Raw genomic sequence first — 26728 nt, forward strand, 5'->3', positions numbered from 1 at the left:
GAGCGCTGCCGGCTGGACACCAGCATTCAGCTGCGTGTTAATGTGAGATATAAAGATGGATAAAGAGGGGGCAAAGTAGGAGGGGGAATAGAGGCCGCGAGAGAAAAGCAGCACAGCACACGGGGGAGGGGGCCGGGGACGGGTGGGGAGGGGGTTGGGGAGGAGCTGAGGTGAACACTGACCTCTCCTGGTTTAATTTGTCTGATGTAGATCTTAACATGTTTTCCAGCTTTTCCTGACGCTTCAACTCCATCCTCCTTTTTAAATCTTTGATCTCACTGAAATATAATTCAGTTTGTCAACTTCCATTCTTTACAACTCTGCACTAATTCTACATCAATACTGAAACCCATCACCGTGATCAGCCATTGTCTGACACACATGGAAACCCGTCACTGTGTTCAACCGGGTTGTCCGACACACAGAGAAACCTCATCATAAATGTTAGCCCACGGGTCTGTGAGCCCAGTGAGCCCAGAGTGAGGCAGTTCTGTCCTCGTCACTCCTCAAATCATCTCTCGTACCTGTCAGTTGAATCTTTGCAGCTCTTTAATTCACTCGCTTGCTTCTCTTTGGCTACTTCCAGAAGCTTGGCCATTTGCTGAGGAGTTCAAGCAGAAGAAATATAAATTATTTGATGGTACTTTTCTGTCTCTCCCTGTCTCCGCTCAGCCACGCCAGCCTCGGAGTCATGCATTGCGGTTAAATCCCACGCCAGGACTTCAACCTTATACAGTCCAGGTGGACCTTCCAGTGCCTACAAACACAAAGTCACTCCATTTCACAGTAAATCCTGTGAAGCTCTTTGAGACATCCTTCCGGTTCGATAAGGTGCAATGCTTACAAAAATGCAAGGATTATTATTATAATGTAATGATAATAAATAATAATAATAGTTGCATTTGATATAGCGTCTTATAACGTCATCGAGACGTCTCAAAGCGCTTCATAATATATACTTGTTGGCCAGGATACTGGAAGAGAGAAACTCCTTTCTCTTTTCGAACAGTGTCATTGTATGTTTAGTGAGCGCCTGGTCAGACAGATGGGATCTCGGTTTAACGTCTCATTCAGAGGACAGTGTTCTCCGACGATGCAGCACTGCCCTGGGGTGTCAGCCTGGCCTGTGAGCTCAGAGACCCTGACGTGGGGATGGACTCAGAGGCGAGTGTGAGTGACTGAGCCAGGCTGTGCCCAGGGAGTGTGGGGGAGAGGGAAGCGGGGAGGGAGGGGGAGGGCTACCTCTGTGATGTGCTGCTCTTTCTTCTTCTTCACGCCCTCCAGCTGTTCCGCCCGCAGGCTGCTCAGCTCCTTCTCCAGCTTTTCTTTCAGTTCCAAAACCTTCCAAGTCATTGGGCTGGGACCGTTAGTGCAATCCACTGTTCCGTGCCCGGAGCTTCCCCGTTGATGTTGGGAAAACTCCTGGAAAGAAATCCCCGGTGAAGAGAGGCCTAGATACCACTGACCTGAGTTTGAGGATTACAGCACAGGGCATCGCTCATGTTGGATGTAGGGGGAAGGGAGCAGTGCGGGAGGAAGGGCCAAGGGAGGGAGATGGAGCAGTGATTGAGGAGGGGTCGGTGTGAGGGAGCAGCCAGTGTGTGGGAGGTGGGGGGGGCGGAAAGGGGGTCAGGGGGGGAGGGGTCAGTGCAGGGGTAGGGCCCAGCATGGGGGCGGGGGTCAGGGGGTGCAGTCAGGGTGGGGGGGACGGCGAGGGCTCAGTGTGGGAGAGGGGTCAGGATTGGGGAGTGGGGGCTCAGTGGGGTGGAGGGCTCAGTGCAGGGGAGGGGGCAGGGTGGGAGCAGGGGCCAGGGTGGGTTGGACGCAGTTACCATTTCTTCTTCACGGCTCTCCTCTTGCTGGTCTGGGCGTGGAGCTGGGCGAAGAGGCTGGAGTGCCTGTTTGTCAGCTCCTCAGTCCTCTTCGCATCCCTCCTCTCCATCTCCTTCATCTCTTTCTCCTGTTTTTTCAGCAGCTTCACAAACGCCTTGTGGTTCCGCAGTTCAGTCACATTCAGTGGTTCCAGCTCTGGGCACAGAGGACGCAGATTAGGTTAGGGTATGAGTTATTTTGGGAGGAAAAATTAGTGGCTTGACAAACCCTCATCAGTGTTAACTCCAAGGTTACCTCCCTTCAATTACAGACCGTGTCCTCTGGTTCTACTGTTCAGCAGAAGATAAAACAGCTTATCAAGGTCTACATTATCTAGTCCCTTCAGAATCTTAAAGACGGTGATCGTATGCCACCCTCAACCAGCGTGAACTCGCAGTCCAGTCCCTCCATCCCCTCAATCATTTTGGTTGCCCTCCTCTGTATCGTCTTAATCGCTGCAATATCCCTTTTATATTGCAGTGACCAGAACTGTACACAGTATTCCAAGTGCGGTCGCACTAGTGATTGATAAAGTGGCAGGATTACCCCACTATTTTGGCTCGATGTTTGTCCTTTTAATACAACCCAGCCTCTGGTTTGCCTGACTCCCTGCTACACAGCACTGTTGCGACAGTTTCAATTTATTGTCAATCGGGTATCACTAGGTCCTTTTCATTTTCTGTACAGATTATTTTCTTGCCGTTTAAATCAAGGTCCCTTCCAGGATGTTTTATCCCCCATGTGAAGCACTTTGCATTTCTCGACATCGAATTTCATCTGCCATCGATCTGCCCAATTGCCAAAAATTGTTCGCGGTCCTCCTGTAACCTATCCTGCTCATCTTTGCAGTCGACATCTTCATTAGCTTTCTGCCGTCTACAACTTTAGCCGCTGTCCTTGTGACTCCTATCTCTCTCTCGCTCGCTCTCGGGCTCCTTCTTTCTCTCCATCTCTGACTTCCCCTCTCTCTGACTCCCCTCTGTTTCCCCGCTGTGACTCCCTTCCCCTCTCTATCTCCTTTCTCTGTCGCAGCCTGTCTTGCTCACGCTGCGTCTCCCTCCCCTCTCGGTCTGCTGCACTCCCACTCACAGCTCACAGCTCACGCTCACTCCGTTTACCTGAAAAGCTTTTGAAAATCTCCTTTGTTCCGCAAGACACAGAAGACCCCGAACTAACCGGAGCTGAGAGTGGGAGAGAGAGAGAGAGAGACAGAGTGTGAGAGGGAGGTGAGGGGGAGCGGTTACGAGCAAGTATGAGGGGGAGGGGTTACGAGGGGGCGGGTGTACGAGCGGGAGGGGGGGGTATGAGGGGGAGAGGGTACACAAGGGGGAGGGGCTTCATGGGGAGGGGCTACATGGGGAGGAGCTATGTGGGGGAGGGGCTATGCAGGGAAGGGGCTACACGGGGAGGGGGTATGAGGGGGAGGGGGTACGCGGACGAAGGGCTACGCAGAGGAGGGGGTACAAGGGGGAGGGGATACAAAGGGGGAGGGGGTACAAGGGGGAGGGTGTACAAGGGGGAGGGGGTACGCGGCGGAGGGGCTACGACGCGGGAGGTGCTTGGCTCAGAGCGGTCACTGACAGACGGCTCAGACCCGGGCACTCGGGTCACTCACCTCTCACTCCATCCTCCGAGGCCGGGGCCGGGGAACCGTTTTGGTTCTTGTTCTCCATGGTCTGGGCCTACGGACAAACAGGGTCACTGTGACACCTCCCCCTGCCCTGGACCGCACCCCCACCATCCGTCCACCACTCCATCCGCCTGCCCCCCATCCCACAACACCGCCCGCCCATCCCGCTATCACGCCCCAAAGGTGTGGGGGAGGGTGGGGTGAGATTGAGAGTGGGGGGTGAGATATGGGTGAGGGTGGGGTGGGCGGATGAGGGGTGGTTAGGGTGGGGTTGTTAGTGGGGGTGAGGGTGGGGGGTGAGGGTGGGCAGATCAATACCTCTTCCGGTTGCTCTGTGGGGGTCTTCATGGCTGGGGTTCGCTGCTCTCTCACACTCGCATGCTGGATTGGGTTGGTCAGCGCCTTACTGAAATCTGCTCACACACATACACACAGGACAGCACGTTCACTTTGCACCTTTACACGCTCGCCGACACACTTGCACGCTCGCCGATACGCTCGCTCACGCACTCCCTGACGCATTCGCACACTTGCTGACGCTCTCGAGCACTCGCCGACACACACACGCACGCACACGCACGCACACGCGCACACACGTTCACCTGCCAGTGTGTCGGGGACATAATCTTTGATCTCGATGTGAAGGAAGAGCGAGGGCAGGGTGAGTGGCTGGTTACTCTCACTCAGCAAACACACCTGGCGGTAACCTGGAACCAAGAGCATGTCAGAGCGTGTCAGTCTGTGCAAACACACGACCCAACCCAAGCAGCCGCGCAGTCAGCAGGGATTTGAGAGACAGCGGAGGTGAAACGTGGGGGAAGGGGATGGGGTGGGGGAGAGAGGGCGAGGGTGAGGGGATCAGGAACCAGTGGGAATTGGGGAGCGGAGGAGGGGGAACAGAGGAGTGGGGGGAAAATCAGGAACGGGGAAGTGGGCGGGTGGGCGGAGGGGGAGCGGGAGCGGGGGGGAACATCAGTACCTGGTTGGATTGCGGGCAGGGGGAGGATCCTGTGTCCAATAAATTTTCCGCTGTCTTCAAACACAGCGATCCGCACAGAAGTCAAGTCCGGTAACAGGATCTGAAAATCAGTGAATTGTACACAGCATCTCATACAGCACACGCACAGCGGCTCACACACACACACAGCGTCTCACACACACACACAGCGTCTCACACACACACAGCGTCTCACACACACACGCACAGCGTCTCTCACACACACAGCGTCACACACACACACAGCGTCTCTCACACACAGCATCACACACACAGCATCTCACACACACAGCATCTCAAACACAGCATCTCTCACACACAGTGCAATCTTAACATCAGTGTAATATTAGTTATAATAATATATTTGGTACATTTCATGTCCTGAGACTGTCCCAAAACACTTCACGGGATACTGTGAAGTGTAGTGACTATGTGTTTTGTGGGTGAATGCGGCAGCCATGAAGTTAATGTCCAAATGTATCAGGGGGATTGTTGGCCAGGGCACTGGGAGAGAGAAACTTTCTCTCTTTTTCTATAGGATCAATTTAACATCCATCCAAACAGGCAGACAGGACCTCAGATTACATCGCATCACAAGGACGGCACCTCCAACAATGCAGCGAAACCCGCAGCACTGCACTGGAGCATCAGCCTCGACTGGGAGCTCAGAGTGCTGACTTGGGGCTTGAACCAACAACCTTCTGACTGCGAGGTGAGAGTGTTGGGGGCTGAGCCCGGCTGGTATCAGCGGGTGTGAGGCAGGCAGAGAGTAGGGGGAGAATCTACCTTATTAAACACGAAGGGCATCTCGTCTTTCCAGTAGGGGTTGATGGAGTTAGGCTCACTGTTCATTTTGGTTCTGAATTTCCTCTTGGGATCACTGGGTAACCCGAACAGCTCCACCTCCACATAGCACTTCACACTGCGTTCAGACAGAAACTGTCCTGAGATAACCTGCACCCAAACCAGCAGAGGAAGTCAGTAACCGATCTCTCCACGCACCCCAGCCCCCAATCACACTGTTAGCACATCTCTCTGATGTGGAGTCCCATTCGCCTCGCAAGCGAGAGGACCCGCATTCAATTCCCGGGCGGGGTGAAACTTTAGGCAAGTTTCCTTACTCCACAAACCTCTGTTCACCTATCAGTAAGTAGGAATCCGGTTATTAGTCGATTGGTGGATCACTTTTCCGCGTGTAATAATCGCTTCAAAGAAATAAATAATAATAATAATTTTGGTCACTCAATCCACGCCTATTTGTGGGACACTGCTGTGCGCAATTTGCTGCTGTATTTCACCCACAAAATACACAGTCACTACATTTTACAGCATATTCTGTGAAGCGCTTTGAGACATCTCGAAGACGTGATAAGGCGCTACATCAAATGCAAAGATTTTTTTTAACTATTATCCATATATATAAAGAGGCACCGAAGTTTCCCTTTATCCATCACCTTTGTGGGTCATCAACAACTCTTAGATTAAGCTACACACCATCTCACCTTCTGAAGCCCACGGCAATGTCAAACAAACAGCTGACTCATGGAGCGAGCGACCAATATTATCTGGAGGATTGTTGGGCAGAACCGAGGGAAAGAGAAACTCCACGCTTGGTGCGGATACAGTTGTGAAGCAATTTGAGACATTTATTCTTCTGCGTGAAAGGCACTGTGTAATAATAATAATAATCTTACTTTCAATATAGCCCCTCTCACATTGGACAGGCAACTCCATGCTTAAAGTGCAGTGACTGTATTTCGTAGGTGGACACAGTGTCATCAACATCCCACAAACAACGGTGAAATGAACAAGCGATTTAACCTGAAAGTTTTCTGATTGTCTGAGACACAGAGATGGATTGCCACAGTCGGTGCTGGACGGGCTTGTGTGAGTGAGTAAAACAACACTTGCTGTTTACCGTGATGGACAGAGCGTTGGACACCACAGTGTCAATGTGATCCGAGGTGAAGGGGTCAAACTTCTTGTCTGGCCGTCTCAGGAACTCGTGTTTGAGAAGGTAACCGCTCCTGCCGTTGAACTCAAACAGGCAGGAGTTTAGCTGCATTGGGATGTCTGACACAGAGCGCAGGAGAGAGACAGTCACTCACAGAACTCCAACAATAATCCACGTCGTGCAGACGTCTCATAATGCTTCAACTGGAGCGTCAGCTTAGACTATAACACTGCCCCCTCCCCGCAATAACCCCCACCCCCCCCATCACCCACCTGCACACGCACACAGTGCCAGCCCTCTCTTTCCAATCTGTACACACGGTCTGAAATACGGTGGCGGGCGCAGTGAGGGAGTGGTGTACATGGTGAGGAGTGGTGTACATTGTGAGGCGTACATGGTGAGGAGTGGTGTACATGGCAAGGTGTACAAGGTGAGGAGTGGTGTACATTGTGAGGCGTACATGGTGAGGAGTGGTGTACATGGCGAGGTGTACAAGGTGAGGAGTGGTGGACATTGTGAGGCGTACATGGTGAGGAGTGGTGTACATGGCGAGGTGTACAAGGTGAGGAGTGGTGGACATGTGAGGAGTGGTGTACATGGTGAGGTGTACATGGTGAGGAATGGTGGACATGGCGAGGTGTACATGGTGAGGAGTGGTGTACATGGTAAGGAGTGGTGTACATAGCGAGGTGTACATGGTGAGGAGTGGTATACATGGCGAGGAGTGGTGTACATGGCGAGGTGCACATGGCGAGGAGTGGTGTACATGGCGAGGAGTGGTGTACATGGTGAGGAGTGGTGTACATGGTGAGGAGTGGTGTACATGGTGAGGTGTACATGGTGAGGAGTGGTGTACATGGTGAGGTGTACATGGTGAGGAGTGGTGTACATGGCGAGGTGAGGGACATGCTCTAACCCGTGGTCTGGAAGTTCAGGGCGACCATCTGACAGCCGATGATCCAGAAGATGTGAGGATTGTAATTGGAGGAATCCACCCGCGTTCCCTTGGGGTAGATTCTGCTCATCTGGCGCTTGTTATACCTGAGATAATATTCAGGAGCCCAACACCAGGGATCCCTGCAAACCTCCCCCACCCTACACCCCCCCGGGTCAGCCCTTTCCCTCCCTCAACTCAGCAGCCCCCAGGATCAGCTGCTCCTTATACAGTCAAGGCCGTCAGCAACAACCGCACAGGGCGTTGGGCCACAGTGGGCTTTATATAAGGGTGGCCTCTGGGCATGGGTTGGTTTGTGTGTGAACCGGGCTGTCCGGTTGTTTGTTAAAAGGGGTGGTTGCTGAATGGAGTTGGTTGCTTTAACGGTTTGACTGTATAACCGGCAGAATTATGGATTAGATTCCAGTCTACAACTCAATACTGGGTACGTTATTCTCTGCCCCCATCCCTCTCTGGCTCCGTGCCAGACACCGGGCAAGGATACTGAAGAAACTCTCCAGATAATTTCATGATCAGGTCGAGGGCTTTAGTTTCCGTGAAGGACGAGATGCTGTAACTTTTATTTATTTCTGTAAAAGAAAAAAATTGAAAATATTTTTAAAGATGCATTTTCTAATAGAGCAAATACAGCAATCATCAGAAATAATAATAATAATCATCATCATCACCCTTACATCTGCGACAGCGCCTTTCATATCAGGACGTCACAAAGTGTTTCACAGCATGTCCTGTGAAGTATAGTGACTGTGTATTTTGTGGGCGAATGGCGATGTCACAGAGGCCAGAAAGTGAAGGTGTGAGGAGAGGCTCGAGAGGACGAGACTCTTTCTCTGTCAGAGCAGAAAGGTTCAAGAGGTGATAGGATCAGTGTTTAAGATATCGACAGGGTTTGAGAGGATAAAGTGTGAGCAGTTATTTCCGCTGGTGGTGATGTGAGGACAAAAGTGTCGGCCTGGCTCACTTCTGAGTCTGAAGGTTGTGGGTTTAAGACCCAAGTCGGAGACTTTGAGCTCACAGTCTAGGGTGATGCTCCAGTGCAGTGCCGAGGAAACCCTGCATTGTCAGAGAGACTGTCCTTCGGTTGAGGTGTTAAACCGAGGTCCTGTTTGTGCCTGTAAAGGTGAACTTCAAAGACCCCACAAGGCTATTGGAAAAGAGAAGGAATTTCTGCCGGTGTCCTGGCCAAAGAAAATTGGTCACTCACTTCACGACTGTTGGTAGGACACTGCTGTGCCCAAACTGGCTGCCGTGTTCGGGTGCAAATATTCAGTCACTACACTTGACTGTACATCCTGTGAAGCCCTTTGCAATGTTATCCTGGCACGTAGTGTAAAATGTAGAGACAACGTATGCAAATGTGTCTCAGAGCAACGAACCAGAGACAAACTCACTCTTTGCAATATCGAAAGAGTCAAACTTCCTGGGCTGAATGTAGTTGACCAAACTGGACATTTCCTCGTACGCCCGGACCTCCTGTGCAGCTGTGCCCTGTCAGGAGAGAGGGGACACCATGTTACAACATGCTATGCCGTGTTACACCACAATACACCATGATACACCATGATACACTGTGATACATGGCTGTCACTGACACATTGCTCTTAGAGTTTACATGCAAACCTCTTGTACCTCATCAGACTCGGCTTTCCTCAGCCCCTCGTCCTCCCCATCCATCTCAGCCTCCTCCTCGTTCTCACACACATCGTCCTCCACAGCCTCTCCTGCAGGAAAGGTCAGAGCAGACATCACTCCCACAGCCTGTCACACAGTGACACACACAGCCTGTCACACAGTGATATCCCAATGGAAGTGAAATCACAAACCATATCCCGTATGAGAATGTCAACCACTCGGGCACAGAAGGTCACAAGAGGCAGAATCCATCGGGATGTCTATAAGGGCGATGGATGGAAATTTGGGAAGTCGGGATTGAGGGATGTGGGGTAAAGGTAGGGAAATGGGATTAAAAGATCTGCTGTGATCTAGACTTGTGGAGCAGCCTGGCGGGCTGGATGGCCTCCTGTGCCTGTGCTGGCCACTGCAGGGCTAAGCTGTGCGGGGCTGTGCAGTGTGGGCCTGTGCTGTGTAGAGCTGTGCTTTGTGTGGCTTTGGTGTGCAGGGCTGTGCTGTGCGGGGACTGCGCTTTACCTGACTCTAGCTCTCGCTGCCTGTGTTCTGCTCACAACTGCTCAGCTCTGTCCCCTTCCCCCGTTTACCCGCCTGCCCGTTCTCCTTCACCGCTTCGTTCTTCTTGTTCTTAATGAGGATTTTTCCCATCAGGTCCTTCGGGCTGGGCAGAGGGTTCCCGGGCTTCAGCTGTCACAGTACAGACCGCACAGTCACCATTCACACTGCGGCTCACAGAGCCTCACAGCTAACACACTCTCCTACATTTACACATCTATAGACAGCACATTTCATGTCAGGATGACATCCCAAGGCGTTGGACAGTGAAGGGTTTTCTACAAGCTGGGAGTTGGGAGTCGGGAGAGGTGGAGGGTAAGAGGGTGGGGGTGGGAGGATGACTGAAGGCACAGTGAAAGAGGAAGGTCTTGAGACAGATCTTGAAAGAGGCAAGGGAGGGAGGCGAGCAGAGGGGCTCTGGGATGGAGTTACAGAGGGTGGAGGCAGTGAGGCTGAAGGCCCAACCGCCGATGGTGTATCAAGCCAACTGGGGGACATGATGCAGGCCAGTGAGCATCAAGCGAAGGGAGCAGGCGGGTTGGTATGGTTTTAGTAGGTCACAGAGGTAGGGAGGAGCAAGACCATGGAGGGCTTTAAAGGTGAGGACGAAGATCTTCAATTCTATTCTCTGGGGGATGGGGAGCCATACATTACATGAATAATATTTATGCAGTGTCCTTCACCTAGAGTAATGTCTTACAGCGCTTTACAGAGACAGCGATGGATACCAAGCAAGTATCCATCTCTGTCCCTCAAGGGGGAGGGATTGGGGGAGGGGAGTGACTGATGAAAAGTAAGAATAATTATTATTATTATTATTTATTATGATTATTTGTTTTCCTCCCATCATTCTCTTTATTTCCTGAATTTCCATTTCTCTGGCAGTGTGTGGGACGTTATCTGTCACTTTGGCTTTGATCTTATGAACAACTTTACCATTTATTTACAGATCCTGTCACTGTCTGTGTCACTGTCTGTAATCACTTAATTAATTTAACAAGAACGGTTAGGGGTGAAGAAAGCCCTTCGACTCATCTGATCTCCTGCCTCCAGAACACCCACCGACTGTCCCTCCATCACAGCATCGAGCTGTTGTTTTAACGAGTCCCAGTGTCCTGACCTTACACACCCTCTCCTGGTAACCCTGTTCCAGTCATTAATTACCCTCTGGGTAAAGAAATACTTTCTGGTCCTAAAATTGCCCTTTACATCTCTGACCTGCTTCTCCCTGGCTCGGAGTCCAGCAGTCACTGCAAGTCCTCTGATGTGAAGGTGCAGTATAAATACACACTGCTGTAAAGTTGGGAGCTAGCGCCTCCCTCTGGCTCATGTGGGGACTCACCGGGTACTTCTCTAAAGGCTCGGTCAGAAGCATGTCACCAAAAATGGTCCGGCAGTAATCTGCCATCTTGGCTTGCTGTTTGGGGCTGGGTGAAACAAGACGCAACAAGTCAGACAGACAGTGACACAGATAGTGACACAGACAGTGACACAGAGAGAGAGACACACACACACACAGACAGTGACGCATGCAGTGACAGTGACACAGACAGCATCAGAGAGGGTGAAAGAGACACAGACACTGACAAAGACAGAGACAGGGACGCAGACAGCGACAACAACAACATTTCCACGTGTATAGCGCCTTTCACATCGGGAGCACATCACGAGCGCTGAGAGAAGTGACAGTGATCCCACCTGCAGCACAGAGCAGGATGTGACCGTGTGTGTGTTTGGGGGCAGGTTGTCCCACAGCAGACAACTACACCACCCACTGTATCCATGTTTCCACCTCCACCAAGGCCATCGAACCTGCTCTTCCCCCTCCAGACCCTCTAATTCAATTCCCCTTCCTCCCTTTGGGTCTGTCTAAAATAGGTGTCAACTTGGTTCAGTTGGCAGCAAGGCTTTGGGTTCAAAACCCAGTTGGGGACTCTGAACAGCAAACTCTGCGAATAACAATGCATACATTTAATACAGCTTGTTTACCTCGGGAGAACATCCCACAGCGCTTCATACAATTTACTGAAAAGTGTAGTGCTGTGTGTTTTGTACACAAATGCAGCCGCTAATTTCAACACAGCAATGTTCCACAATAGGCCATGGAAGTGAGCCACCAATTTTATTTGGGGGATTGTTGGCCAAGATATCAGGAGAGAGAAACTTTTCTCTTTTCGAATAGTGCCATGGAATCTTTAAAGTCCACCTGAACAGGCAGATGGGATTTAAGTTTCACGTCTCAACCAAAGCACAGCACCTCTGACAATCCAGACCCCCAGTCAACTCTGTATTGAAGTGACTTTATGGGTGCAAATTCCTGACGTGGGGTTTGAACCCACAACCTTCTGACTCAGAGCAAGAGTGACTGACCCTGAGCCAGACTGACACCTGGATAAAATGGTGCCTTTATTAATGCTGATATTTGCCCAGTCGTTGTTGCTGTGTTGGTAAGAGGATGTTCACAGGGGCTCGATACTCACGAGTCTACGTGGTTCTCAAAGGACAGGATGAGCGGGTAGGGAGAGGTTTTGAAAGCTGACTCTGCTATCGCCTCGATCACATCCTGTCAAAGGAAAGACAGAGCCTGTTACCCTCAACACCGACCTGAACCTGACACCGATTCCAGCCAAACACACAGCTGTAGGTTTGGATATAACAACATTATTGATAGAGTCTCCTCGTTGCCAAGCATGTTACCTTGGGGCCAGTTCAGCACCAAGGAGACCCCATTTACCACCCCCTAAGAAGCATAGAGAATATTGGATTCGAGCCAGTCTTTTGTGACAGTCTCTAGTCCGGTTCCTGAGCCGGGCGGCCTGCAGTATTCCAGGGTATTGCTGATGATAGCACAGCCCAGCCTGGCTCATCAGCAGGACTTGGAAGGGCAGACCAGTCACTGGGGGCAGGGAGTCCTCCGACTCAGCTCCTGCTAACCCTGGAAGCCAAAGCCCGTAACGGGTAGCATGTCCCCAGCTGGACAAGCAGTGGGAAAGCTTGCCATGGAGTGCTCTCCATGGCACTCCATGGAGTAAGCTATGTGGTTTTAGTCGGTTTGACTCCTACTCAAGCATGGTGATGGATTTCTGCAAGTGTCAGACATCCGGCTGTCAACAAAATATATAGTCCCCTCACGTAAGGTAATGTCTCGGAATGCGTTACAGTGACTTGATTGGACACCGAGAAAGGGGAAGGATACGCACTGTCTGCTAAGCTTTTGAGAAGAGTCTTTACCTTGAAGAAGATCTCGGTTGTCATGGTGAAGCCGTGTGTGATGATGGGCTCCTCGTCCGGTGGCCTCCCCTTCCAGCAGTCTAGCTCCACACAGCGACAGCCCGCCAACAACACCTGGCGGTACATCTCCGGGGAGGAGAGCCCAGAGAACTGCCCGGCTACACACAGAGAGATGGCAACAAGTAGAGAGTGATCAGAGAGAGCGATCGGAGAGAGAGAGAAATGGCAACACACAGACAGTGATCATAGAGAGAGAGAGAGCGATCAGAAAGAAAAGGCAACACACAGAGAGATCAGAGTGAGAGATAGAGAGCGATCGGAGACACACACAGAGAGAAGGTGATTAGAGAGAGATGCCCACAGAGGGTGATTAGAAGAGAGCGAGAAACAGAGAGTGATCAGAGAGAGACACGGAGAGAGAATGATCAAAGAGAGAGAGACACACAGAGAGTGATTGGAGAGGGAGAGAGAAATACAGAGATCATGAAATCCAACAAGCTCAGGTTTGAGGCTTCACTGGGTGGATGGCAGGTACGGGGAACACGGAAATACGTGCAAGCGTTGCCACACCTCCCTGCGCGCAGCTCGGGCACACGTCCCTTCCCAATGAGCGATGGTTCACCAGTTGGAGGTGTAGAGTTTAAGCAGCAGCTAGTTGTCTCTGTATACCAATCAAGATGGATTCCAGACCCTGAATGTACGAACATGTGTTCACAAACTCAGACTCAGCTTCCAGGTAGCTCAGCTGTCGCCCCAAGCCTCATCAGCTATCTGGCGGGCGTCTGCCTTCAGCAAGGTGAGAGGACCTTTGCAGGGACACCTTGACCCATCTAGTTTGTCTGTCCTTGATGATGGGGATGGGTTTCTATGTTTGGGTGACTATCTTCTAACCTGAGGGCGGCATCTCTGACAAGGCAGTTCTCCTGGACTGTGAGCTCAGAGTTCTGACTTGGATCTTGATCGCACTTTCCTCTGATGCAGAGGTGAGAGTGTGGGCGGGTGGCTGAGCCCTGTACTGAGCTGTGTTGCTGTACCTGTGAGGTAGGTGTTGTGGGAGGAGTTGATGTAGTAGTGTGACAGGGGCTGTGTCATGTCCTGGTTGACCAGCAACTTATCTGGAAACAGTACACTGTTCTCCGGACCCGACAAGTACAAAATCAGTCCCTCAGGTGACAGATGGCCTGCGGAATAGAGTGCAGAGCTTAGCGACATATTCCACAAAATATGCAGACAATTTACTTTACAGTATATTCTGCGAAGTGCTTTGACACTTCTCGACGATGTGATAAGACGCTGTATCAAATGCAAGGATTATTATTATGTTACAGGAGGTCGTTCGCCCACAGTCTATCCTCCACTCACACATTATTTTTAACACATTTCCCAGTTCTCGCTCTCTCTCTCCTCCTTAACCACCCCCCTCTCTCTCTCTCTCCATCTCTGTCTCTCTCTTTCCCCCTCTCTCTAATGTTTTGCTGCTCATCTGCTCATCCAGGTCCCTGTTGTCCCGGCCTCAGTAACTGTTGGTGGGGATGTGTGATAACCCCCTGACAATATTCACGTTTGATGCTTTCACATCAGGACAACATCCCTCAAAGTGCTTCACAGGACATTATGTAAAGTATAACGACTGCTGTGTGGGAATTTGCACATAGCAATGTCCCACAAACAGCCATGAAGCGAATAAATGATTTATTTGAGGCATTGTTAGCCAGGACACCGGGAGAGAGAGAGAAACTCCCTTCTCTTTTCAAATAATGCCACCGGATTTTTAACATCCACCTGAACAGGCAAAGGGGCCTCGGTTTAACGTCTGATCCGGAGGACAGCACCTCCGAAAATGCAGAGCATCTCCAGCACTGCCCTGGAAAGTCCGCTTAGACGATGTGATTCCAAGTCCCGAAGTGGGATTTGAACTCCTAATCTTGTAACTCAGAGGTGAGAGTGCTACCACTGACACACACACTGAGCCGGGCTGACACACACACTGAGCCGGGCTGACACACACACTGAGCCGGGCTGACACACACACTGAGCCGGGCTGACACACACACTGAGCCGGGCTGACACACACACTGAGCCGGGCTGACACACACACTGAGCCGGGCTGACACACACACTGAGCCGGGCTGACACACACACTGAGCCGGGCTGACACACACACTGAGCCGGGCTGACACACACACTGAGCCAGGCAGACAGATCTTGTGATGGGAGGCTAGAGCATTGCGGGGCTGTGGACTGACCTTTGCGTGCAGTGATGTTGCTCGGCTCGTATTTCTCGATCAGACTCTGGATCTGTGCGGGCTGCAGGGGAGGGCACAGCTCCTCATTGAGCCTGGAGTCTCGCTGGATCTTATTCACAAAGTGACACAGTTGATCCCTGGTTAAGAAGGGCTTTGCTTTGGCTTTGCTGAAGGAGTAAATGAGATGCGAATGAGATTCAGGAATAATGACTGGCATTTACCCAGCGCCTCTCGTCTCGGAGCTCAGCACAAGATAGAACTGATCAGAAGTGGAGTGAAAGTGGTTTACAAATATTTAATAATAATCTTTGCATTTGATATCGCGCCTCATCATAACGTTGAGACGTTTCAAAGCACTTTGCAGGACTTTACCGTGAAGTGTAGTGACTGTATATTTGTGGGCAAACACAGCAGCCACTTTATGCACAGCAATGTCCCACAAACAGCCATGGAATGAGTGACTAGTTTTATTTGGGAGATTGTTGGCCAGCACACCGGGAGAGAGAAACTCCCCTCTCTTTTCCGATAGGATCATAGGATCTTTAGCGTCCACCTGAACAGGCAGACGGGACCCTGATTTAATGTCTCTCCCGAAGGACGGCACCTCTGATATTGCAGCCTTGCCCAGCACTGCATTGGAGCGTCATCTTAGACTATATGAGTTCAAACTCCCAACATGGGGCTTGAACCTACTGACTCAGAGATGAGGGTGATACCAACTTGAGTCAGGTTATAATTCTGGGTTAAAGGGTGAAATTTGACCAGTAATGGAGGTGTACAGAGATGGCACTCACTATTCCAGGTGAAGGGTTTCCTCCGCAGCTCCCAGCAATAGCGTTGTTGACTTGTGAGTGTTAGGAGTGAGAGCAGCCTGCAGGTCAGTTACTCTCCTTTGATTCATATTAATTTCCCAGCGTTGACCTTCAAAGGAGGGTCTGAAATCCATTCTTCCCACAGCCAAAAGGGAACTTTTACTCAATTGAACACACTAGGTCCCAAACCTCTAATTAAAGGGCTCTTTGGTGGGGGAGAAGCGCGTGTATTTGGGCATCTCCCCAGCAGATCAACACTGGGAATAAAATTGTGAACCAGAAATAAACACAGCACCCGAACTAGAGCTCACAACTTGCAATAAAAATTGCCTCTCAGAATGGAAACAAAATGGAAGAAAATGGGAAGGAAGCATCCACTTGAATGGCGGGGTGGGTTGTTAAAACAAGAATCCACACAAATGTTACCCCCAAAGTTTCCATTGTAAACCCAGGGACTAAGTTAGGGAAGGCAAGGCACATTCACTCACAGCAAGTCGAAGATTTGGGAGATCTCAGGCCTCGGGCACAGCTGTGCTAGAAACTGCTGAAAAACCACCTCGTTGAAATCCTCCAAATTGATCATGTCCGTCTGACCAGAAAGGCACAACAGAGATTATATTTACACACATCTCACATCTCATGGTCGAGCTGGGGGTGGGAGCCAAGTGGGGGGGTGGGTGGGAGGGGGAATGATGACCGAAAGCGCGATCAATGAGGTACATTTCAGTGGAGCCAACCACTTGGATAGGGAGCTGATCGATCACTGGGGGATGGGGAACTGATCACTGGGGGATGGGGAGTTGATGGAGTTGAGCGAGGATGGGGATGATAAGAGTTACAGTCACACACACAATGTGGCCAGTGCTGGTGGGAATGCCCTGACTGGGTGCTGAGGGCATGGGGCAGGAGAGGCACAAAGAGACTGACCTTGAGTTTGGGGAGGTGGCAGGCGGAGAGGGCAGCCTCCACCCGCTTCCTGTCAGCGGGGAACATCTGGTAAAAGCTGGAGACACAAACCCAGAGCTCAGTAAATCCATTGCTTATCAGAGGAAACGTTCCTGCATCTGTAGCCAACACAGTGCAAACACCAACAAGCCTTCATCACTCCCAGCTGGCCGAACTCCCCCAGCTCTCCCCTTCACAGGCAGCAAACCTTCAGCTATTCTGCCCCCAACCCCTTGTGGAGCCCCCGTCTTGCTCTCTTCCCACTTTAAAAGCCCAACTCAATCACCCAAACCCTCCCCCACCCTCCTGAGCTCCATTGGAGGACTTTAAATGCAAGGATTATTATTACAGGATAAGGACTCACTGAATCACATTGCCGGGGTCTTAGCTGAGATGCATTTTGACCATAAACACATTTTTAATCCTGAAATTTTTCGGACCTACCTTTTCACTGGAATCCTGCGTTCTTCATTCACCAACATCTTGATCTTGGTGTATCTGAGTGTGACAGTGTGATGTTATTAATAATAATCCTTGTCTTTGATATAGTGCCTTATGCCATTGAGATGTTTAAAGGGGCTTCACAGAATATATTGTTTTGGACGTGATTGGGCTAGAGATAGTAAAGCTGTAACTCACATACGTGACACTCACATTTTGTCCAGGAAAGCTGATCTGGGAGCGTTGTGAGAGAACGGATGAATGACTATGTTCAGGATGTGTTTCGACCATTTCTACACAGAAACCAATAAGAAAAGAGACTTAGATTATGTGTTCACCCAATGAAAAGATGGCAACAAATGCAGTTTTCACAGCACCTTCACATCTGGGTATATGTCTGGGAAAAACAGAATATTTTTAAAGACAGACAGAAAGTGTGTGAGGTGGAGGGGATCTGTCAGTGGGTTCTAGAGGGTGCGGGCATGATGGCTGAATGGTGGGGCCGCGGGACAAACACAGTAGGCTGAGCGAAGGGGTCATGGCGGAGAATGAGGCTGGAGGAGATCAGAGTAGGGCACGAGAGAGCGAGAGCAATATCAGAGTGAGGTTCTTAAAGTTGATCCCCTGGGAGCGACAGAGGCTGGAGAGAGAGACGTTCACCTCACAGCTGTTCCTGGGGCGTCGCTGTGCACAAGTGGCTGCTGCCTTCGCCTACAAAATGCACAGTCACTACATTTTACAGTGGAATCCTGCGAAGAACTTTCGCCCTAATGTCAAAGGCACGGCATCAAATTGTAAAGGGCTTCTTTGTCAGTGAAAAGACACACAGGTCAAAACCCAAGTGAGAAATTAGGAGTGAGACTGTCAAATCCTGGGATAATAGTAATAATAATAAGTGGAGTCCTGTAGCTAAGCGCTTAGAGTACTCGTCTCGGTTCAATTCCCGGGCAGGGCAAAACCTTAGGCAAGTTTTCTTATTCCATACGCCTCTGATTACCTAGCAGTAGTAAGAACCCGGTTGTTAGTCAATTGGTGCATCGCTTTCTGGAGGTAATAATCCCTTAAAAAAACGATAATTTGGTCACTCAACCCACGACTCTTTGTGGGACACTCCTGTGCACAATTGACTGCCATGTTTTTCCCACAGAATATACAGTCAATTCACTTTACAGTATATTCTGTGAAGCATTTTGAGACGTCTCAACCATTTGATAAAGAACTATATCAAATGGAAGCATTATTATTATTATTATCGTAGGTGAACTAGCAGCACAATTGCGCGCAAACCCAACAAACAGTCATGGAGTGAGTGACCAGTTTTTCTTTGGGGGGATTGTTGGCCAGGACACCGGGAGAGAGAAAATCCCTTCTCTTTTCGAACAGTACCATGGGGGATCTGTAATATCCACTTGAACAGGCCAACAGGAACTCGGTTTAAAATCTCATCCAAAGGACATAATGTGGAAAAATGAGTCAAGGCATGTGGTCTGGGAGCTGCCAGCGATGTCACTCACCACAACCACATTCTCTTTGAAGGCCACAAAGTTATCAAAGGTCAGGTTGACAAAGTCTGGGCCGGACACCACTGTCAGGCATTTGGAGTAAAAGTTGGACTCTGGGTTTTCCACGTTGAAAATCTCTCGAATTTTAGGATTCTGCAGAAGAATCAAACAAAAGTGAAAACAAGAAGGACGACTCGCTCTTTCTTATACAGCACCTGTCACACATGACAAACACCACTCAGGACTTCACAACTCACGCTTATATACAGTGCCTTTCAGGCTAAAGGCAGAAACATGGCAGCCAATTTGCGCACAGCAGTGTTGCATAAACAGCAGTGAAGGGAGTGACCAATTTTATTTTGCAGATTGTTGGCCCGGACACAGAAGAGAGAAACTCTTTTCTCTTTCCAAATCATCTTTAATGTCCACCCAAACAAGCAGATGGCTTAACGCTTTATCCAAAGGATGGCACCTCTGACAATGCAGCACTCCCCCAGCGCTGCACTGGAGTGTCAGCCTAGACCTGGGACTTGAACCTACAACCTTCTGACTGTGAGGTGAGAGCGGTAACACTGAGCCAGACTGACACGAGAAGGATGAGGGAAGGACAGCCTGGGTGAGCAAGGTCCCCCGATCTCGTGCTCCCATACTTCAACCACCAGGTCCCTGCCATGCGAGGGTCAGAGTCAGGTCTGCTTGGTCACAGCTCTGTGTAAACAGAGATTGTGTTTGGTTTTGTGGATTTTAATATATTTGAATAACTCTACAAATCAGTGTGTATGAGAGCCACAGGACAGCTGTGAACACCACCAGAGCCCAAATCACCAGGGAGACTCTTACACAGGATAGGAGCCTGATCAGCAGGGAGTGGGTGTTAATCACTGCTTGGGCAGTCACACCCACAGTACTGGGTCCTGCTCTGATCACGGGAGCATGTATCGAAGGAGAGCAGAGAGGAGGTCAGATAGTGATGACTAGTGTTTATATAGTGGCCTCCACTCAGAGCATAGCCACCTTCGAGGCCGGCACACAGAGAGAGAGAGAGCGCCACTGAGACAGAGAGAGAGAGAGAGAGAGAGAGAGAGCGGCACCGAGGCCAGGACTTACCTTCGGCACTTTGGCGAATGTCCCTATCCGGGTGTCACGAATGCTTGTGATGTCCAGGCACTCCACTTGCTGAGCAACATGAAGAACATTGAGTGTTGATGGACAATCAGCTGTGATTGTTAGTGACAGCACTCGGCCAGTATATGGGCTGTCACTCGCCCAGCCCAGCCTCCACCCTCCCAGCCCAGCCAGCCCCAACTCAACCCTCGCGGACCCAACCTCCCATCCCCACTCCCACAGCCCGTCCCCACCCTCCCACGACCCAGGCCCACCCCCCACCTTCCCGGCCCCATCCTCCCTTAGGGTGATATGACTGAGATCTTGAAGATTCTGAAGGGTTAAAACAGGATAAATCGTGCGAGATTATTTCACTGCCAATCAACCGGTCACGAGAGACACGGATTTAAGATAATCCCAAAAATAATTAAGGGGGAGGTTAGTAAAAAATGCTCCACATAGGATTCGCCTCCAGAGTCCTTCTATTCTTTTACAAGTGGAATTGGTGGAGTTCTGAAGAAGATGAATCAGAAGCTGTGAGGGGGCGAGCGGGCAGTGGGGGCAAGGACAACAACAAGAAATTACGTTAGTATAGCGCCTTTCACGTTAAAACCTCAGGACGGACGGCAGGGCGGTCACTTCCTGGGAAAGATGGCAAGCTGAGGAACAAAGAGTCTCTGGAGGATGTATGCGTGCTGAGTGGGACGGCTTTGTTTGAGTGTTTTCTATATTTACACACACATGAACAGGAGATTTGCATGTGAGATTTGCAGGAGGCCTCAACCCCAACCAGAGCCACACCAACCCTTTGTTCAACTCAACAGAGACCAGGACACCGACAACACATGGTGACTTGGGTACAGAGAGCAAAATTTTAAAGTTTGCCGACGACACACAACTTGGAAATGTCGTGAACAGTGAGGAGGATGGTAGCAGACTGCAGGAGGACATAGATGGGCTGGTGAAATGGGCAGACACATGGCAGATAGAATTCAATGAAGAGAAGTGTGAACTGATGTATTTTGGAAGGAGGAATATAAGATAAATGGTTCAATTTAAAGGGGACGCAGGAACAGAGAGACTTGGGGGTTCACAGACACAAATCTTTGAAGGTGGCAGGACAAGTTGATAAAGCTGTTAAAAAAGGGCAAATGGGATCCTTGGCTTGAAAAATAGAATAGTACAAAAACAAGGATTTTATGCAAAATTTTATAAATCAATGGTTAGGCGTGGAGTCCTGTAGCTCAGTGGTAAGAGCACTCGCTTTGCAAGCGAGAGACCTGAGATCAATTCCAGGCAGGTCAGGGCGAAACCTTGGGCAAGTTTCCTTACTCCACACAGAGCCTAATAATAATCCCTCCAAAACCAAAAACAATAATAAATTGGTCATTTTCAATCCACGACTGTTTGTGGGACATTGCTGTGCGCAATTGGCTGCCGCGTTCGCCCACAAATATACAGTCAATTCACTTTACAGTATATTCTGTGAAGCACTTTGGGACATCCAGAAGACATGAAAAGCGCTATATCAAATGCAAGGATTATTATTATTATAGGCCTCACTGGTTAGGCTGTGGGGGCTGAGTGAGGGCTGCGCTGGTGGGGGGGAGCTGGGCTGGGGGGCAGCTGACATGGCTGGGGGAGGAGCTGTACTGGGGGAGCATGGCGATGGTGGGGGTAATGCACCCGGGGAGCCTGGCAGGGTAGACACAGGCTGGAAATCGAGGCAGTAAATTGCGACTTGATAGGTTACAGTCGTAATGGGAAACACTAAGATGATTATTAAAAGAATATTTAAAAAGCTCCAACCCGGAGTCATTCAAACTCCTTCCCTTTCGCTCAAGGTCTGCTTAAAATACCTACCTCTGCAACGTGCTTTCAGTCATCTTTTTACTCCCCAGCCCAGCTCGGTGCCAGCCAGCGTTGTGAAACCTCCTGATGCGTAAATATTAGTTATAGTGTAATCTGATTACCTTGTTTTGATAGGTCCAGGATAGGAAGTAGCCTTTGGCGTCCACCCGCAGAATGACTGGTGATCCCACTCCCGACTCCTGAGGGGAAAGGACAAGACTTTGGATATTAAGCACGGAGTCTCAGCTTGGTGTGTGCTTAATTTGATCTCTGTGTCTGCAGGAATCTTGAGCTCACAGGCTGATATTCCAGGGCAGGTTTGGGGAATTGTCAGCATCATCAGACGGTATGGTTGAGCTCTAACCCTACAAGTCAAAGTCCTAAGGGATGGTCCTAGCTGGACAAGCATCAGGAAAGCTAGCCTGGCAGTACTCCCAATAGCACACTGTACGGTTTTAGCTGGTTAGACTCCAACAGTTACCCCAATGCGGGTATTGAAGAAGAGCAGAGGGGAGGTCAGATAGTGATGACTAATGTTTATATAGTGGCCTCCACTCAGAGCATAGCGATACTGTCCTCAATGCACACTCCAATGCACACTCTGGGGTACCCATGACTTTCCTTTCGCCAACCTGTGCCTAATGCTCTCTAAAATTAGGTAAGCTGGGTGCATCCCTCCAGCGAGAGAGAGAGTGCATTCCATTCTAATAAACATCTTGGAAATTTTCATGTGTAGGTGGGAGACAATGGAACTCGCAGACTGGTTTGGATACCATGAAGCACGGTGATGGGATTCTGAGTGTGTCAGACACAAAACAAATGCACAAAAGGTCATTGCCCTGAAAACGTTCTCACTTTCCTCTCCATAGATGCTGCCTGACCTGCCGAGCGTTCCCAGTTTACTTCTGTTTTTATTTCAGATATCCAGCATCTGTAGTATTTGGCCTATTACAAAATAAAATGGAACTCTGCCTGTTACAGCATCATGGCTGCCTAACCACCGTTCTTCTGAAATGACTGCCAGGTCCTGGCCTCAACTCCACCCGGTAACCCCGCCCTTGTGTGAAGAGAGACTTTCTGGTGGTGTGTTCACAACCCGAACCTGAGCCCAGTAACAGGTGTCCATATTTCCAGTCTGGGGTCCCCAAACCTTGGCTCTTGTCAACCTGCACCTAATACTCTCCGGAATTAAGTAAACAGGATATATTCCTTCAGGGAAAGTGTGTGCATTCCATTCCAAACATGGGAATTTCCACGTATAGGTGGGTTGCGGGTGAGAGCAGATGACATGCAACTCTACCTCTTTGCTTTGCAAGCAAGACACCTGGGTTCACTTCCAGGCAGGGCGAAACCTTGGGCAAGTTTCCTTACTCCACACGCCTAATAATAATCCCTCCAAAACCCCAAACAATAATAAATTGGTCATTTTCAATCTACGACTGTTTGTGGACATTGCTGTGCGCAATTGGCTGCCCCGTTCGCCCACAAATATACAGTCAATTCACTTTACAGTATATTCTGTGAAGCGCTTTGGACGTCCTCCCGACGTGAAAAGCGCTATATCAAATGCAAGGATTATTATTATTATTATTATTTGCATCCACCCTCGATTCCAGGAGTACTGTTGTTCTGGCTGATAATAATAATAATAATCCTTGCATTTGATATAGCACTTTTCACGTCTTCTCGACGTCTCAAAGTGCTTCACAGAATATACTGTAAAGCGGATTGACCATATATTTGTGGGCGAAATGCGGCAGCCAATTGCACACAGCAGTGTCCCACAAACAGTCGTGGATTGAAAATGACTAATTTATTATTGTTTGTTTTGGAGGATTATTATTAGGCTCTGTGTGGAGTAAGGAAACTTGCCCAAGGTTTCACCCTGACCTGCCGGGAATTGAACCCAGGTGTCTCGCTTGCAAAGCGAGTGATCTAACCACTGAGCTGCAGGACTATAATTGCCTTATCCAGGCTTTCATCATGTCCAGGCTGGATTACACCAACTCGCTGCTCACAAGACTACTCGCCTCTTCCCTTCACAATCTACAGACCATCCAGAATTCGGCAGCCCGTGTCCTCTACCGCACCAGGCTCCACGGGCCTATCACCTGATCATCGCCCGACTCTACTGTCTCCCCATCCCCCAGAGGATCGAGTTCAAGATCCTCATCTTCACCTTTAAATCTCTACATCTCGCCCCACCTGACCTCTGTGACCTCTTTGGACATCGGACAAAGTTATTAACTGAACAAAACAGTCACTACATTTGACGCATCCACTTTGAGAAGTCTTGCAATAATAATCCTTACATTTGATACAGTGCCTTTCATGTCGGGAGAATGTCTTAAAGCACTTCACAAGACACACTGCAAAGTGTAGTGACTGTAATTTGTATGCAGCCAATTTGTGCACAGCAGTGTCCCTCAAACAGGTATGGAGTGAGTGACCAATTTTATCTGGGGATTGTTGGCCTAGACACCAGGATAGAGAACCTCGATTCTCTTTTGCAATAGTGCCACGGGATCCTTAATGTCCACCTGAACAGGCACAGATGGGTTTACACATCTCATGCGACATTAGAGGAACTGTAACAAATGTAAGGATAATGTGAAATCGCAGTTCTGGTTTAACACGTTCCAGACTTTGATTTGGTAACTTACGTCATCCCATTTAATGAATTTCTCGCCGTGGACAAGGAAACTCTCCACCGCAATCTGAGCAGGTAAAGGACACTCTGTGGTCATCTTCAGGCACGGGGTGTGTGGAGAGCAGTGTGTAAGCAGCAAGGACTGAATGTGAGGCAGGCGTGCTCTCAGATGTGCTGTGTGATGGAGGAGACAGTAGCACCAAACCAGGAAGAGAGGAAACCACACGCTCTTTTATGCCCAACTGTCAGCGTGACTCAAGTCAGAACCAGTACCTAATCAGCATTGCAAATAACTTCCAACTGCCTTCTCTAACCAGAGCCGAGCTCTCTTCACCCAGTCAGCCCTTCCCGACCTCAATCTGGTCACCCTTTGTTCCAACGGGCAAACTACTCATCCCCATATCATTGTAGTAAATCTCCTCTCACTCCCACAAAAGCCTTAACGTCTCTCCTAAAGTCTTTGGGATTCCTGTGGATCTCTGGGTCCGTGTGGGTTAAAGCCCTCCATTGAGCTGACAGTCTAGGCTGATGCTCCATTGCAGTGCTGGGGGGAGCATTGTTGGAGGTGCTGTCCTTCCAGTGGGACTTTAAACCAATGTGCTATCTGTGCCTGTCCAAGCAGACTTTGAGTTTCTGTAACAATATTGGAAAAGAGAAGAGAGTTTTGCCCAATATCCTGGCCAACAATCCTCTAGATTAATCATTCTCCTCTTGGCTGATGTGGGACTTTGTTGTGTTTGTCTACAATTAGACAAACAGATGGTCACCTCCCTTCATGCCAATTTGTCCAGACATTTCAACATTGCAGTCACTCAATGGCTGCGTATCAAAAGAAGATTTCCTATTGTCAATAAACTCTATTTACTGATGATCACTGTTGACTTCACAGCAGATAAATAGATTTCCGCAACCACTGAGATGGCAAAGTTAAACGTACAAACTGTAAATAATAATAATAATAATCCTTGCATTTGATATAGCGCTTTTCACGTCGGGAGGACGTCCCAAAGCGCTTCACAGAATAGACTGTAAAGTGAATTGACTGTATATTTGTGGGCGAACGCGGCAGCCAATTGCGCACAGCAGTGTCCCACAAACAGTCGTGTATTGAAAATGACCAATTTATTATTGTTTTGGAGGGATTAGTATTAGGCGTGTGTAAAGCCGGGTAAATAGCCGCAGAGCTTCGCCCGGTGGCCTGGTCAACAATTCCCCAATAAAATTGTTCCTTCACCTCCTGGCTGTTTTTGGTGTGCGACGTTGTTTTGCCTAAATTGGCTGCCAGGTTCGCTCACAAAATGCAATCACCACTTTACAGTAAATCCTGTTTTGAGATGTCTCAACGACGCAAACAGTTCTGGTCACTGCATATGTACAGAGGAGAGCCACAAAGCTGATCCCAGTGTTAGGGGAACGAGCTATAAGCAACGACTAGACAAGCTCGGGCTATTTAGTCTGGAGAGAAGACAACTCTGAGGGAACTTTGTGGAGGTGTGCAACATTGTAATGGGATTGAGGAACTAAACTCAATCAATACTTTAGGATGCACCAAGACAGCAGAATAACATGACATAGGTTTGTTTGGGGGGTGGGGGGCTAATGGGGGAATGCAGCTAAGGGTGGAGTGGAAAAATGTGGGGGGAATGATGGGGGTATGGAATAAGGGGTAAGGTGACAGGGTGACACACGGCTGGGAGTGGGGAGAAGAAAGCAAAATGTCTCAAAGTATTGAGGTCAAAACTCAGCCTGTGTCCTGGAGCCTGGGGTTAACTATTTCACTGCATTGTCTCTCTGCAGAAGCGATTCACTCAAAAGTGAACAGCTCACCTGCGAATAAGGCATTAAAATGAGACAGAAAGTAAAGTTGGTGAGAAACGGAAACAAGAGTCACTGCAAGGGATTTGCATACTTTCAAAATTAGCCATAACTCACTGCTAAAGTTTGACATTTAAATTTGTTTGCTGCTCATGCAAATGAGTCAGCCTCCTGTCCCTCCCCAGCACCTAATCTCTCCCCGTTTCCTTGCTCTGCACAACATCCACCCAATCTACTGCTTCCTGAACCGCCATCAGCCTGACTCAATCGCTCGCACTCTCGCCTCCAAGTCAGAAAGTCGTGGGTTTAAGCCCCCATGGCGGGGAATTTGAGCTCAGTCTCACACAGTACTATGGGGTGGGGGATGCGCTGAATTGTCAGGTATTGTTCTTCGGATGCCACTTAAACTGAACCTGTGCCTATTCAGGTGGATGTGAAATATCCTACGGCGCTATTTGCAAAAAGGGAATTTCTCTCTCCCAGTGTCCCGGCTGACAATTCCCCCAAATAAAATGGATCCTTCACCTTTATGGGGCCCA

General features: G+C 49.5%; 1 protein-coding gene across 1 annotated transcript; it reads right to left on the reverse strand.

The window, feature by feature from the left end:
* Positions 1-1288: 1288 nt before the first annotated feature.
* Positions 1289-24800, reverse strand: LOC103187499 (1-phosphatidylinositol 4,5-bisphosphate phosphodiesterase beta-2). Its single transcript, XM_042338285.1, is given in 27 exon segments — positions 1289-1422; positions 1833-2028; positions 2991-3053; positions 3488-3554; positions 3821-3915; positions 4105-4209; positions 4482-4581; positions 5286-5453; positions 6418-6572; positions 7370-7494; positions 7893-7977; positions 8800-8896; positions 9038-9129; positions 9562-9724; positions 10935-11019; positions 12073-12155; positions 12824-12981; positions 13858-14004; positions 15070-15236; positions 16370-16470; positions 16809-16884; positions 17271-17324; positions 17481-17560; positions 18782-18922; positions 19877-19945; positions 21847-21924; positions 24388-24800. Coding segments are annotated over 27 exon segments (2907 nt in total). The 5' UTR covers positions 24472-24800; the 3' UTR covers positions 1289-1349.
* Between the last annotated feature and the right edge of the window lie 1928 nt (positions 24801-26728).

Source organism: Callorhinchus milii, unplaced genomic scaffold, assembly GCF_018977255.1.
Source record: "Callorhinchus milii isolate IMCB2004 unplaced genomic scaffold, IMCB_Cmil_1.0 Scaffold9, whole genome shotgun sequence".
Lineage (NCBI taxonomy): Eukaryota > Metazoa > Chordata > Chondrichthyes > Chimaeriformes > Callorhinchidae > Callorhinchus > Callorhinchus milii.